At 34.3% G+C, this 17,089-nt stretch overlaps 1 protein-coding gene across 1 annotated transcript in view; it reads right to left on the bottom strand.

The window, feature by feature from the left end:
* Positions 1-3,916: 3,916 nt before the first annotated feature.
* LOC132719759 (E3 ubiquitin-protein ligase RFWD3-like) overlaps positions 3,917-17,089 on the bottom strand; it is a 29,101-nt gene continuing 15,928 nt past the window's right edge. The window contains exons 10-16 of the mRNA XM_060703608.1: positions 16,687-16,865; positions 13,990-14,107; positions 13,364-13,465; positions 8,655-8,818; positions 7,248-7,451; positions 5,855-6,230; positions 3,917-4,092 (exon numbers count right to left, since the gene is read on the bottom strand). Of these exons, the coding sequence (XP_060559591.1) occupies positions 3,943-4,092; positions 5,855-6,230; positions 7,248-7,451; positions 8,655-8,818; positions 13,364-13,465; positions 13,990-14,107; positions 16,687-16,865 (1,293 nt within the window). The 3' untranslated portion in view covers positions 3,917-3,942. The remainder of the gene's footprint in view (positions 4,093-5,854; positions 6,231-7,247; positions 7,452-8,654; positions 8,819-13,363; positions 13,466-13,989; positions 14,108-16,686; positions 16,866-17,089) is intronic.

Here is a 17,089-nt window from a genome sequence, read left to right as displayed (position 1 = left end):
CAACAATGTCTCATCTGTGAATGTACAATAAATATTTTTGGCAAGTAATAATATATTCTTCTTCATCCTCGTTTCTTAATAATGCAAATTAAAGAAAAACAAAGTGCACTATTGAAACACTTTTTCCATAAACAATATGCTGCATAAGTTGGTGGCAGTAAAAAAGAATCATGCATTATTATTATTTACAGCACCAATGTAGTAAACAAACAAAACATGCCTGAATTTATAATGTAATCAATAGCAAACATGTACATGTAAGTTAAATTTGATATATCCCTTCTTTGACCTTTTATTTGAATATCAATATATTTGACCACATAAATTGACCTGTTCTTTTGCTAAAAAACAGTTTGTGGTGAATTTCTTATTGTAATGCAATAATCTCATAATTTTAATAAGACCGGTAAGGGTCATAAATGGAACTATCAATAGAAGCTTTCAAAAATAATAAAGCATGTCAACAGATTTTAAAGGATACTCAAATTCATAAATTCATTTACAAATGCAATATTATTTAAATGTTATCAATACAGGCATACTAATTTTCCAAATTTAATCACACTTATACTAACCCTATTATTTTTTCAAATGCGCTAACATTTGTTTGAATCTAGGACATTCCATTGTTTATGTTAGGGATTTTGGTATCTAAATGCTAAAATGTTAGGGATTTTGGTATCTAAATGCTAAAATAAAGCAGGTAACAGAACAGAACCTTGGACAGGCAACATACACTTTATGAATTCTTGCAGGACATATCTGGTTGAATATTAGAGGGCAGTGGTACATGTGAGTCATTTCTTGAACACACATTTGAATTAAAGAAATAAGTAATTAATTAATCAAATTGGTAAATATTGATATTTAAAGTTAAACACTACCATAAGTTTAATAATAATGCCATATGCATCCAGGCAATTTCACCTGAGGTAGCTAAAAAAACTATTTTTCATTTCATTTTTAGGAACATGAAACCTTTAAAAAACACATCAATGAAAGTATATCTTTGGCTAACAAGAATCAGACTACTGTCATTACCAAAATGAATGAGCACCATGGAACACACAGAACTGAACACATTTTTATATGTACCCCAATATTTAAGAAAGTTTTAGTATATATTTAATACCAACTAGACCTATCACTGAAGGTGATTAATACCCCCACCAGCAACTTTTTGAAAAATAAGTAATCTGAAGAAAAATTTCAACACAAACTATCAACTGTGTACAAAGAAATATTTCAATTAATTGTAATCCCATCTGGGGTCTCCAAATAAGCTTGCTTTTCACAAAGTTTGATTACAATATCTCATTCCTAACTCTAGTTATTGTCCGGAAACCATTTTTCTATTTTTAGTAATGGTGACCGGTGACCTTGACCCCAGGGGGTCCAAATGCAATACCAACCCAGGTCTTCATATAAGCTTGCTATACACCAAGTTTGATAACAATATCTCATTCCTAACTCTAGTTATTGTCCGGAAACCATTTTTCTATTTTTAGTAACGGTGACCTTGACCCCAGGAGGTCCAAAAACAATACAAACCCAGGTCTTCATATAAGCTTGCTATACACCAAGTTTGATTACAATATCTCATTCCTAACTCAAGTTATTGTCAAGAAACCATTTTTCTTTTTTTAGTAACGGTGACCTTGACCCCAGGGGGTCCAAATGTAAAACCAACCAGGGTCTTCATATATGCTTGCCATACACCAAGTTTGATAACAATATCTCATTCCTAACTCTAGTTATTGGTCCGGAACCATTTTTTCTATTTTTAGTAGCCGTGACCTTGACCCCAGGGGTCCAAATACAATAACAACCCAGGTCTTCATATAAGCTTGCTATACACAAAGTTTGATTACAAATATCTCATTCCTAACTCAAGTTATTGTCCGGAAACCATTTTTCTATTTTTAGTAACGGTGACCTTGACCTTGACCCCAGGGGGTCCAAATGCAATACCAACCCAGGTCTTCATATAAGCTTGCTATACACCAAGTTTGATAACAATATCTCATTCCTAACTCTAGTTATTGTCCGGAAACCATTTTTCTATTTTTAGTAGCCGTGACCTTGACCTTGACCCCAGGGGGTCCAAATACAATACCAACCCAGGTCTTCATATAAGCTTGCTATACGCAAAGTTTAATAACAATATCTCATTCCTAACTCTAGTTATTGTCCGGAAACCATTTTTCTATTTTTAGTAATGGTGACCTTGACCCCTGGGGGTCCCAAATGCAATACCAACCGGAGTCTGCACATTTAGTTGCTATACACCAAGTTTGTTTACAATACCCCATTCCAAACTCTAGTTATCGTCCGGAAACCATGACGTGGACTGACCGACCGACTGATCAACAAGCTGACTCCTATATACCCCCCCCCATAACTTCGTTTGTGGGGGTATAATAATTTGATAATAAAAAATCTGCCTATCAAATATGCACATGTATTCATTAACAAAAATCTTTCACTTTCACGACAAAAGTTGAACTACACATTAAAGTGTACTTCTTTCATGACAAAAATACTAAGTGTATACCTTTTACACCTAAAATGGACTACAAATACTACAAATTTCTCAGTCAATATTTCATTTACAAGTATATAATAAAAATATTCATTCCATCAAAGTGTACACCTTTCACATGAATAATGGGACTACAAATAATTATTCCATAAGAATTCACCTTCCACACCTAAAAGAGACTACAAATATGTTTTCCATCAAAGCATACACACTTTTCATACCAAAAACAGACTACAAAAATTTTCATATTATCTGTTTAAAGTGAACACTTCACACCCTGGGAATATGGAATATTAATGTAGACCGTAGAAGTAATTATGAAGCAATTCAATTCAATGAATATAATATATTCATAATAATTCATTATATTATAAATGTTCAGTTTATAATGAACACATTAACTAACAGACCACACATCCCTGAAAGAACCATGGTATAAAAATTTTGACACAGTATTTACAAAGCATGCCTCCAACCTGACAATTTTACATCTAAAATATATGTACATTATATTCTTGACATGTATAATGTATAATACTTCAGGCATTAAATGGTCACCCAAGTAACCAATGACTCCAAAAGCCGCTATGAAAGAAACTAAAGTCCCTAGTGGGATTTTAACCCACAGCAGTGAGAGGCAAGTGATTTGAAGTCATCAACCTTAACCACTCTCCCACGAACACCACTTAATATTTCTACTCAAAGGTAAAGTGCTATGGAGTTCTTGTATCATGGCTAATAAGCCAGTAAAATGTATTATTTTTCTAGAAAATCCACTTGAACACTTTCAATTTTCTTTCTTATCACTTTCACTTAACAAGATATGAGGAGAAAGTATTGTATATTTTTCTTAAACACATGTTCAAAGATACTCTCTCCCTTTAAGCTCGTCTCTTCACAGGTCCTCCCCCGTTATAATTCTCATTTAGAATAGTCTGACTAACAAAGCTTTTCAACAAGTCTTTTTCTCCTTTCAATTGCTCTCCTGTAGCAGGAGGTATCCATGTTCATTGAACACAGTCCACACGTTATCTTCCCTGCTATCAGTCTGATATAGATAACTTCCTTTGTTTGTTATTCTTATTCTGCTGATGAAATCTTGTTTTCAGGTCCATTTGTAACTTTTAATTGAACGCACAATTCATCAATACTTCCCCTGCTTAAAATTTTACCCCTAGGACTAAACTTAAACATTTTGCAATAAAGTTAACTTCCCTTGTTAAAATGACATTAAACAATTGAGCAAAGTGTTTCAAGTCCATTCGAACCTTTAAAGTTGTTTATCTCTTAAAGCTACAGAGTATTCTGAGGTAATGTTTAATTTCCTTGAACAAATTTCCCTCATTCACTAACATATCCACAGTTACTCCCCTTTTAAAATACACTCCATTTTATGATTATCAGGTCCATTTGTAAACCTTTAATTGTTTATCAGTCAAAGCAGCCAGGTATGAGGTATTGTTTATATTCATTGAACACATGTCTACAGTAACTCCCCCTGTTATAAGTCTCTGTGATAGCTGACCTGTGGCAGAGTCCCACAGATGGACCTGAAAGAGAGAAAAAAATATATCTACATTATATATAATCACAAATTTTTTTAACACACTAAGGAAGCACTGACTACAAAAGAACACAATCAGGGTTTACCTAATTGTCATTTCAACAGAATGTTCTTGTTAAAATTGACACAAATATTCTCTTCATTTCTTTTCCGTGACTTTTTTTTACCTTCCTTCCAACAACATAAGTGATGACATGGCAAATTGGTTAGCATATCAGAATAGCAATCTAAGGATTACTGGTTCAGTACCAGTTCAAACCCAATCAGGGGCAAGTCTTTCATTCCTTGAGCAACAAGCATTTGATAGTATTGCGGGCAATACAGTAGTCCCCTACCGGTCCCTCAAAAAGTTCTTTAATTGTCATACACTCCTGTGTATTGCCATTTATAATGAATTTGAGGATGAAGTCTGTATTTGAAAATATCAACCACAAAACATAATAAAATAAGTTTGTCTATATCACAGTAATGTGTTTAAGTTTCCATGCTTAGTAAGGAAAATTATGTTATACAACCTTGTCATATTATTACGATGTGGGATTTTAAAAGTAAATCCTATAAGGGAATTGAAGAAGTTGGAGTGAAAATACCAGTTTCTCGAAAAAAATCTAAGTTCAAGGGGGACATAATTCTGGAAAATAGTCTTGCTAGAGTATTTAACCTTCTCAAAAATGTCGAGTGATAATAAGAAACATATATATGAAGTTTGAAGTAGATACATTTGGGAAATAAAGAAGTTATTTAAAAAAAGACAACATTTTTTCCCTAAAAAATCTAAGTTCAAGGGAGGTAATAACTCCTGATATTTTTTGTGCTAGAGTTATAATCTCTTGTCACATATGATGTGGTTGATGACCAGAAACTTATATTTAAAGTTGAAGTAAACACCTTAAGAAATAAAGAACATAGTGAAAAAGCTGAAAAATTTAAATCAGAAATCTTGAAATTCAGGCTATTTTGCCATAGCAACCAGAATTTTTCAACATAGAAAGAAAAGAAAAATATGTGCATAATCTCCAGACTGCCATCTACCCATATTTCAAGTTTCATAAAAAATATTTTCAGTACTTTTTGAGTTATCACACTGGATCCAGTTTATGTGTTAAATTTGCCATATTTTTCAGACTATTTGTTGCCATAGCAACCAGAATTTTCAACATAGGAAGAAAAAAAAAGACGTGCATAATCTCCATACTGCCATCTATCCATATATCAAGTTTCATAAAAATATTTTCAGTACTTTTTGCGTTATCGCGGGATCCAGTTTTGTGGACGGACGGACTGACGGACTGACAGACAGACAGACAGACGGACAGACAGACAGACGGACAGACGGACGGAGGGTAAACCTAAAGTCCCCTCCGGTTAAACCGGTAGGGGACTAAAAAACTTCACATTCATTGCTTGGTACTGGTTAGTTATAGGAATAGATTTGTGAATGTATCAATAGGCTTGTAGCTTCCTACACCATCAAACAAAAATTAATTCTGTTACTGACAACATTATAAATCTGAAAATTTAAGAAACCAAAAAAATAATACAAAACAATAAGGATATTTTTAACTCATTTTTAAATGTACTTCATAAAAACACATGATCCAATCTGCCTAAAATATACAACTGATTAGGGCAAATCTGCACAATTTTTGTGATTTCTCACGGCTAAATATAGAATTATCAACAGCTTGTCATATTGAGAAAGGCCTATTTTACACCTCTGTTACATGCAAAATTCACCACCTACTTACACTATTGTTAGTTTCATCTCCAGCACAGACCAGTAACCTGCTCTTATCAGCTGGATGCTGCTGCACGATGGTCTTTGAGAGGACCGTCTGGGTACGACCCCCGTGGAACGTATGTATCACATTACAACTACAGACATTATCTATCACAGTAGGCTCGGTGCTAATATTTCTCGAGATCAATTCACACAGCTGGTGCCGTATTGTCGGGTGACGGACGGTCGGGCGATAACTGGCGAGAATATGCCGGGTGTTTGGCTCGATGTGTAAACTAGTCAGACTGCCCTCTAGTGGCAATAAATGAAGTCTATGCTGGTTGTTAGGCAACTTTTCAAAGAATGATAACTTATCCAATTGTCCAATTAACAAACCACCAGATCTGAAGTGAAAAAAATAAGTTAATTAAAATACTATAGTATGTAATTATATCAACCACTATAAAGATTTCTAACAGCTGTAATAAAATCAGTTTGAAACAAGATATTCTCATCTACAGCTAAATGCCTCCAGGTATATTAAAAAATGTTCAAACTTAGGGAGACTATAATGTATTTAAGATGTACAACTCTTAAGAAATGTATAACTTTTCACAAAATATGCCTGGATTCACTATTTATCATAATTATATCTACACAATTACTAAAGAAGCTTTTTTACCCTTCCAGGTACCATTTCTATTACTCCAAACCAACTGATTTGGAATATCGAGAGGAAAATTCGACTAAGTCACAAAATTTTATCGATCCTAGTCAGACTGCAATAATGTCATGTATCTATACTAGTGGCAAACCCTAATCACTCTTGGTTCTAGAAGGGTCAAGGTCAAGTTGGAAACTCTCACAAGACAATGCATACATATGAAACCAGTTAACTAGTTGTGTTCTGGCTATAACTTTATAAATGTTCAAATATTTTCAATCTTTCATGGAAATAATTCCAGGTATTATCTAAGAGAGGCAACTGCTTAATTTCAAACTGCCTGTAAAAATTTAACTTTCAAAAGTAAAATTAAAGATACTAATATGTAAACGCTCTATGAAGCAAGGTGACAACTTGTCATCAGACGTCCTGTTTCGTATAAGGCAACAATGCTTAAATACAAATTTAAGAATTTACACTTCTCTATTCTTTTACAGAAAATAAAAATGTATCAAACAATTTGGTAGAACATAGTTATTTATATTTTTCTCCCTTTGATTTATTCTCAAAATTTGACATTTTTTATGGTTTTGGGCTTCAGAAGAGCTCCTTTAATGTATAGCAAACAGTATACAGTCTGGTTAGAAATGACTACGTAGATATGCACGCTGGTTGTGTATAACCAGCATTATTGCCCTTAGCCCTGAAACGATTAAATATTGCATTTGCTGAAATTTATAACCACAAAAACTCGTACCTGAAATCTGCACTCATATCTTCTGTCATATAACACAGTGAGGCAACTGGAGATCTGCTACCCTCCCTGTTAAATTCTTGGACTGGGCCCTCGGTATTACGAATATCAAACTCTAGAACGAGTCCATTCTGTTGACCGGCATAGAAATAGTTCTGGTCTTGAGCATTCCATACGCAACTCCATGCTGGCATTGCCGTCTCATATCTGAAATATGCCAATGTACTATATATCTTTATTTGAAAATTTCCTACAATTTAAGAAATAACTTATATGTATTGGACCTTTACACTGCAAAATTTGCACCATGGACTTTAAAAGGCTTAAAATCTGTGACAGTCTGCTAGTAGTTTTAGGATTTTACCTTTATTGCTTTGTTTTTCTAGGTTTAACACATTTCTGGTTATATCTCTGTCACCTAATAGTTTGTTTTTTCTGGATAACTAGCAAGTAATTACCAATATCTCTGGAAGAAACCAGCTACTAATCACACAAAATTTCTAAATCAACATTGAGAGACAAATGACCATTAGAGTCAATGCCCAAGAGCAATTGTCACCAAAAAATTACACCTCATAGTAATTTGAATTAAAATTTACAATCAACTCGGGTAAGTAATATAGCATTTATCACTTGTAAATTGGGAATGTTAACTGGCCAATGAGACAAAATTTACTAGCTTCTTGCTGTTGGGCTTGTGCTCATTTGGACCACTTGGTTCCAGTGTCAAATTACAAAGACTGATAATTATGCCTAAAGCAAAGAGACTGCTCAGATAGCATGAAAGTGCCTGCCACATTTTCTCTATTGGTGACATTTGATTGCATAAGCTGTCAACTTACCATTCCAGCATTTAATACCAAATTCAAAATCATGACTCATGTACTGATCTCTTGACCTATATAGTGATACAACACTTTCTAAGTAAATTAAGTAAGTATTTATAGTACTGTATATTTCTAAAATTGCTTTTCATTGAATAATTGTGACATTAACATACATGTAAACTAAAAACACACCTGCTGTCAATTCATGAAGTAATTTCATTGTATTTCTCAAATAAAGGAAGTTTGCTGTATTATAAATTATTCATAAAGATTCTAGGCAGGTTATATGGCTATATTTAAATGATTGTTTGCAATATTACCCACACCTTATATCTTGGACATATAATTTTTATGCAAACAACAGTTTATATAGGGCCATATAACCTTACAAAAATCTTTATATCTAATACATGTATATAGTAACAGACTGAGTAAGGTCCTATGCATATAAACTAAACTGACATGATGCAAGTAGTGACCTATTGACCTATATGAATATATCGCATTTAAATACTAACTAATGTAAGACTTGTTTAAAGAAAGGTTCTGTACCCAACTTAACCTATACGAAACAACCACTCACGTTTGAACAACAGCGTTACTAAGCAGACTAGTCATCTTCACTTTTTTATCAAGCCCGCACGACAGCAACATGCCGTCTTCCACTGTGGGATGAAATGCCACGTCTCTAATTGCTTTATTGTGAATTGTTATGTACTGAGACGTTTTAAAATCCAATGTACATATCTGTAGAAAAAATCAAAACAAGATTGCATTTGAGAAAAATGCTATGCCACCGCATTAATACAACACTAAATAGTAGTGTAGGAACATTTTTTTTTTTGTTTCTATACAATTGAAGATTGTCATAATGCATAGATCCCTGACCCATCTAATTCCTATTATCAGATTAGTGATTAAATCTATTGTTAATAATAAAAGATCAGAGCAGGAATATATCAATGCACTTGAGTCTAGTGAATTTGGTGGTGAAGGTCATATTTCACGCAGCCTAAATTTCATGACTACAACAAAGGACAACACAGTAAGACACTTTGTCAAAATCTAGGTAAGCTGATATCAAAGTCTACTTTACATCTTAATCTGTGCACATGGTTCAAATTTCATAGCTGTACATCAAAGCACAAGAAAGTAGGTCACATTATCAAAATCTAGGTCACCTGATATCAAAGTTCAATTTTACAACTAAAACTGTGCACATGGTCAAAATTTCATTGCTGTACATCAAAGGACAAGAAAGTAGGTCACTGTCCCCTTGGTCAAGGCAAAATTTTGACCCAAGGGTTTAATTCAAAACAATCTTGATACAGGTCCACCAAACAACATTTCAAGTCAAATATCTAAGCTGAAGCTTTCTCCCATTCAGAAAACATTTGTTTTATTTTCTGTTTTTACTATGTGTACATAATGAGAATCATGCCCCGCGGGCAGGGCCAGTTTTGACACCAGGGGAAAAATTTAAATAACTTTTGTAGAGGACCTATAGATGATATTATATAGCAAACATGAAAGCTCTATGCCTTGTACCTTCAGACAAAAATATTTTTTATTTTTTTACTAGATATACATAATGTAAATCAATGATCCCCGGGGCAGACCCAATTTTGACCCCAGGGCTAAAATTTGAACAATCTTAGTAGAGGTTTACTTCGCAAAGTCTCATGCCATATATTTAAACTCTAGCCTTTGTCAATTCAGAGAAGAAGATTTTTCAAGTTTTTACTATATACCTATAAGAAAATCTAGCACCTCTAGGGCAGGGCAATTTCAACACAAGTGGCATAATTAAAACAACTTTAGTAGAGGACCCAAAGATGATATTATATACCAAATATCAAAGCTTTAAGCCTTGTACCTTCCGATAAGAAGATTTTTTACTCTACGTTCATAGTGAAAATCAATGACCCCTAGGAGTGGGGCCAATTTTGACCCCAGGGCTATAATTTGAACAATCTTGCTAGAGCTTCACTACACAATGTTTCATGCAAAATATCTTACGTCTAGCATTTGTCAATTACTAGAAGATTTTTTAAAAAGTTTTTACTGTAAGTTTTTACTATATACATATGAGGATAACAAATGACCCCCGGGGCCGGGTCGATTTTGACCCCAGGGCTATAATTTGAACAATCTGGGTAGAGGTCTACCAGACAATGCCTTATGCAAAATATCTAAGCTCAAGGCCTTTAGGTTCTTATAAGAAGGTATTTTAAGTTTTAACTATATGTACACAGTAACATATAGTGAAAATCAATGACCCCTGGGGCGGGGCCGATTTTGACCCCAGGGCTGTAATTTGAACAATCTTGGAAGAGATCTTCCATACAATGCCTTATGCAAAATATCTAAGCTCTAGGCCTTTTGGGTCTTTACAAGAAGATTTTTTAAATTTATTCTTATAATTCCTTTCAGTTGCCATGGCAACCAGATTTCTGCATGGAATGAAATTCTTTGAACAACTTTGGAAGCCCTTCACCCAAGGATCAATCCTGCCAAGTTTGGTTTAAATTGGACTAGTGGTTTTTCACAAGAAGATTTTTTAAGTTCACTATATAATCTATATAACACACACACACACAAACAAACACACACACAGGTGAATCGCTATATGCCACCGCATCGCAGATGCTGCGGTGGCATAAAAAATTTGGTTAACAGTAAGCCACTTTTCTTTGTAAAAATACAATATAATAAAGCGTTTGGACAAATAATTTCATTTTTTTCTTTTTTTTAAATCTATTTAGGTAAACATAATAAAAATTAACAGTGAACAAGAGCTGTCAGTAGGACAGCATGCTCGACTATTCTAAGTGCTTGATAGTAAAAGAGCCTTGATAATGTTAAATTTTTTAAGTTCACAAAAGGGCTAATTTTTTTTTATGAATTCATGTTATAGGCCTTAGAGAGAGTTGGCTTGACTTTTTCGGAAGGTATTGTCACAAGGGTGTTTTATTGAGTATAATAATACAAATTACCTATGAATACATAAATTTGACAGAAAAGGTACCAAGGCTTGTTATTAAGATGTTTTATCAAGTAAATCACTGCTTTATTATTATGAATGCATAAAATTGTCCTAAAAAAGGCACAAACCCTTCAGTAGTTATTGAGATAACAGCTTACGTACAAGCAAAACTTTACCATGAATTTCTAAGTTGAAAAAGAGGAGAAAAATCAGCCTAAATGCAAGACAGAATTATGGATCTTTGTCAGTGACCTACATATATGACCCTAAATGCATATGTAAAGTTTTAAATAAATATCTTTAATAGTTATTGAGATATGTAAAACTTGCATGTAAACATTAACCAAGAGACTAAGTAGAAAAGGGGATATGAATCAGCCTTAATGCAAGATAGAGTTATGGAACTTGGTCAGTGACATACAATTATGACCCTCCAATTATGACCCTAATTGCATGTGCAAAGATTCAAGTAAATATCTTTGAAGACCTTTAACCAAAATTTCTAAGTTTCAAAGGGGCAAATAATTCTGCAAATATTGCAGGCAGAGTTATGCAATTTTGCAAACTGATGTACATTGTTACTATAAAAAAAGTATTTTAAATTTCAATTGAATATCTCAAGCAATAATTGAGATATTTGACTTTACAAAAAAACTTTAACCAAAATTTCTAAGTTCCAAAGGGGCATAATTCTGTCAATATTGTAGGCAGAGTTATCCAACTTGTCAATCTGATGTACCTTGTTACTATAAATAAGTATTGTAAGTTTCAAATGAATATCTCAAGCAATAATTGAGATATTTGACTTTACAAAAAGTTTTAACCAAAATTTCTAAGTTAAAAAGGGGCATAATTCTGTCAATATTGTAGGCAGAGTTATCCAACTTGTCAATCTGATGTACCTTGTTACTATAGATAAGTATTGTAAGTTTCAATTGAATATCTCAAGTAATAATTGAGATATTTGACTTTACAAAAAACTTTAACCATGCAGACGCCGACGCGGACGCTGACGCCGACGCCGGGGCGACTACAATAGCTCTCATATTCTTCGAATAGTCGAGCTAAAAACTGAGATTGTGGACATTTTTATTGTGCATTTGTATTCATGAGTAGAATCTGCAGCCAGACAAGTAGAAAACTGTAGTCTGCTTGGTCTGACAAGTGGAAAATTGACATATTAGAAGACTATTGAAATTAACATATTAAATGTGTTAACATTTTGGGGTAAGTATAAGAAGCGCACTGTATAAACTGCTAATCAATGTTTAGTACAGTGCCAGTTTTATACATTCCCCAAAACATCAGCTTGATTTCTGGATTTTACTTCATGAAATATAAATACCAAATAATTATGCAGGCTTCGCGAAACTGCTGAAAAATTTGCCTGACATTTGGTCAGACAAACTTTCAATTCTTGTCTGACCGAAAGAACTTTTGTCTGACCGAATTTTTTCCCCCAAATATATGTATATGGTAATACCTTGGTGTTTTTTTTAAAGACATAACAACTTTCAAAGATTTGCAACACAATTTTATTCCCTTAAATAAAACATTAGTTTATCCTGATTGATTGACTCACAGGCGCTAGTCACATATATTCAAGTATTTTACATAACAAGTCAATATATGTATATAAAGATATATAGTATATAGCCCATATAAAACTTAAAAAGTTTGTTTCAAGCACCTGTGGATGGACTCTGTTTGGAAATCAAAACATTCATGATCAAAGCGGCCATTTTTCCATTTACCCACAAATTTTCTCGGCGGGCGCCTGGACTCATATTCCTTTTCTTTCGCTTTTTTTTCTTCATTGGATAGTTTACGATTTTTACCAGCATAGCGCCAGCGTAATAATGTAGTAACACCGACATTTTGGTTATTGACAGTCGATTGTATCGGACACTTATAATGAAACGGCGAATCAAAACTCGTTTTACATTTTTTTATTCAAGGGAGAAAACTCGGTCTTGATCGGTCTTGGATATATCCCGGTATTCGTACCGGACATAAGGTCCGGAACTCCGAAAAAAAATATCGGACCGGCCTGATTTTTGCCGGACATGTCCGACGGTCCGGCAACTTTCGCTAAGCCTGATTATGAATGTTTCACTGGTTGTAAAAATAGTCCAGATATACACCCAATTCCAAGGCATTTGCAAATAAATCTATACTGCAAGGTTAAATTGAAAATCACAAATGAAATATAGGATGGGACGGATTGCAAGCAGGACAAACAGAATATAGCAAAAAATTTTGGATATCTGTTATGAATATTGTAAAATAATCATAATCTGATATACCTTTTTCACACCAAACCCTGGAAATAGTGGGCTGGAAGACGGCTGTGAAGCAACTATGGTGGCCAGAGACGGACAGTGTGCCATAACACGACAGTTACCAGCCTGAAAAAAAAATAACACAGGTTAATGCCCAGTTTTATGGGAGAAAATGAATTATATCAGGTACAACTGGGAACCGGAGAAGAACTGTCAACCTTCCTTGAGCTATCTGGAAAGCTTCATCATAGGGGAAGATCCTTGTTCCCTGTTGGGAATCACACAGCAAACATAACAAAGAGGGAAAACATCAAACAGTACTAATTTTTCTGTGCAACTATGCTTTGTTTCCCTACACCAATTTTAACACTTAGTTTTGGTCCTATCTTGATCAACATTACTGGATTTCCTTCATAATCAATTTTAATCAGCACTTAAAACTAGTATTTAATTTACCACAGCAGGTTTTTAACAACCATTTGCGTTTTCTCATTTGGTTCAAATTTAATGATAAAGACATTGTTAAGGAGGCATAACTAATCGTGTACAATGTTGTTTAAAAACTTGAATATCTTAAAAACTGAGTGGGTTTTTTTTATTATAAATAATACAACCAAATCATTTCAATATTTTCTATATCATAAACTTACATCCCATATTTTGATTGTTTTGTCTAGCACAAATTGTCCAGCAACCTGTGACATCTTCAACCCAGTTAGAACACTGTCAACTTTCTTCCCTACATTCAATCCTGCTGCACCAGTACCACTGTAATGAGAAACAAGATTGCATTTGAGAAAAATGCTATGCCACCGCATTAATACCTAAGCTCTAGGCCTTTTGGGCATTTACAAGAAGGTATTTTAAGTTTTTGAAGCCTTGTACCTTGTACCTACAGACAATAAGATTTTTTTATTTTTTACTATATGTATATATTGAAAATCAATGACCCCCGGGGCGGGGGCAATTTTGACCCCAGGGCTATAATTTGAACAATCTTGCTAGAGGTTCACTACACAATGTTTCATGCAAAATATCTAACCTCTAGCATTTGTCAATTGCTAGAAGAAATTTTTTTTAAAGTTTTTACTATATACATATAACGAAAACCAATGACCCCCGGGCAGGGCCGATTTTGACCCCAGGGCTATAATTTGAACAATCTGGGTAGAGGTCTACAACACAATGCCTTATGCTCTAGGCCTTTTGGGTCTTTACAAGTAGGTATTTAAAGTTTTTACTATATGTACATATAGTGAAAATCAATGACCCCCGGGGCGGGGCCGATTTTGACCCTAGGGCTATAATTTGAACAATCTTGGTAGAGGTCTACCAGGCAATGCCTTACGCAAAATATCTAAGCTCTAGGCTATTTGGGTCTTTACAATAAGGTATTTTAAGTTTTTACTATATGTACATATAGTGAAAATCAATGACCCCGGGGCAGGGCCGATTTTGACCCCAGGGCTATAATTTGAACAATCTTGGTAGAGGTCTACCAGACAATGCCTTATGCAAAATATCTAAGCTCTAGGCCTTTTGGGTCTTTACAAGAAGATTTTTTAAATTCATTCTTATAATTCCTTTTGGTTGCCATGGCAACCAGATTTCTGCATGGAATGAAATTCTTTGAACAACTTTGGAAGCCCTTCAACCAAGGATCAATCCTGCCAAGTTTGGTTGAAATTGGACTATTGGTTTTTCACAAGGAGATTTTTTACGTTCACTATATAATCTATATAACAATGACCCGGGGCGGGGCCTATTTTGACCCCAGGGCTATAATTTGAACAATGTTGGTAGAGGTCTACCAGACAATGCCTTATGCAAAATATCTAAGCTCTAGGCTATTTGGGTCTTTACAATAAGGTATTTTAAGTTTTTACTATATGTACATATAGTGAAAATCAATGACCCCCGGGGCGGGGCCGATTTTGACCCCAGGGCTATAATTTGAACAATCTTGGAAGAGGTCTACCAGACAATGCCTTATGCAAAATATCTAAGCTCTAGGCCTTTTGGGTCTTTACAAGAAGATTTTTTAAATTTGTTCTTATAATTCCTTTTGGTTGCCATGGCAACCAGATTTCTGCATGGAATGAAATTCTTTGAACAACTTTGGAAGCCCTTCACCCAAGGATCAATCCTGCCAAGTTTGGTTGAAATTGGACTACTGGTTTTTCACAAGAAGATTTTTTAAGTTCACTATATAATCTATATAACACACACACACACACACACACACAAACACACACACACACAGGTGAATCGCTATATGCCACCGCATCGCAGATGCTGCGGTGGCATAAAAATATAAAACATGTCGATGACGTATTTTGTTACAACATGTATATGAAAGAATTTACTAAAACACTTAAAACTGACAAACATTAGAACACAATCTGACAAACATTGGTAACTTTGTCAGATAGATGTTCCACAATCTGAATCAAGCTTTGTCAAAACAATTAGAAAAATATGAATGTCAATTTTTCAAATCTATGTGACCTTGACCCAATTTTGATCTCAAGATCCAAACACAAAGGTAGCTCAAAAACAATAGACGGTACCAACACAAGAAATATCACAATTTTTTTTTATGCAGTTGAATTTTAAGCCACAATGACACTGTAAATGTCATAAGGTGACTTTCCAGCTGAACTGGTGGATGATTATATATAAAATAACTCTTAGTTGATTATTTCAAGGACAAGTTGGTACTGAATAGAATCATTGTCCATCCGTAAACTAGCTGGATAGCTTCCTCTGACATTATAAAAGAATCCAAAGTTACTGACAGGATTCAAAGCCACAGCTGTGACAGGAAAGTGGCTTGAAGTGGCAACCATATCCGCTTGGTCATGGAGAACCACTCAAATATCTTAGTATTCACTCAATAAATGAAGGTCATACAAAAAAGAGCAATGGCGAAGTGCATTTAATATTATTAGAATCTTTAACCCTTACCCCGCTAAATATCTTAAATGGACATGTCTGTCTTTCAATCTGGACAAAACCATTTATCATTTTTAGGGAACATTGTCAAAATATGTACTGATCGAGAAGTGAACAGTGCAGACCATGATCAAAGAGCACTGATAAGCCTGCAGGTCTTTGTCTGCACTTGTTGCGTGGGTATATTACATTGCCACCAGCATGCTTAAGGTTAAGCAGCTACCGGTACAAAGCAGATTATCAATCTCCAAGGTAACTGTTTAAGGCAATAATGAGACTCGGTCTGATATGCAAGAAAAAAAGTTTTAAATCGAAGCCATCATCATATATCAGCCTTGTATTTAATCAAACTAAAAAAATTCATAAGATATTGAAATAATGCAGTAAATTACCCAGATTTTCGCAGTTGTGACTTCAACATTTCTATTTCCAGCTTGAGCCTGTTATTTTCCTCTATGGTCATTTGGTACTGTAAGCGTATTTGTGCCCCTTCCATTTCTGCTTTACGTTTCCCATCTCTCTCTTTCTCTAGGTCCTTCAGAGCCCTGTCTCTCTCTGACGTGTCCAAAGCCTGCAGAATTGTTATATAAACACATGGTTTGATTCCAAAATATGCCTATTATTAATTGTTTTAAATTGACTTCATTAAAGAGACTCCCAATGAGATTTTTTTTTGAATATTTTCACAAGGTTTGTATATTCTGCACCAGTCACTTGTGTGTGAAATTTCAGAGCATTCATAGACTATGACTTTCCAGAATAATCATATTTATTGTGCTAAATGACCTACCATTT

This window comes from Ruditapes philippinarum, unplaced genomic scaffold, assembly GCF_026571515.1.
Source record: "Ruditapes philippinarum isolate M1 unplaced genomic scaffold, ASM2657151v2 ctg221_1_1_1_1, whole genome shotgun sequence".
In the NCBI taxonomy this organism is placed as follows: domain Eukaryota; kingdom Metazoa; phylum Mollusca; class Bivalvia; order Venerida; family Veneridae; genus Ruditapes; species Ruditapes philippinarum.
This window is presented reverse-complemented; position numbering and strand designations above follow the sequence as displayed.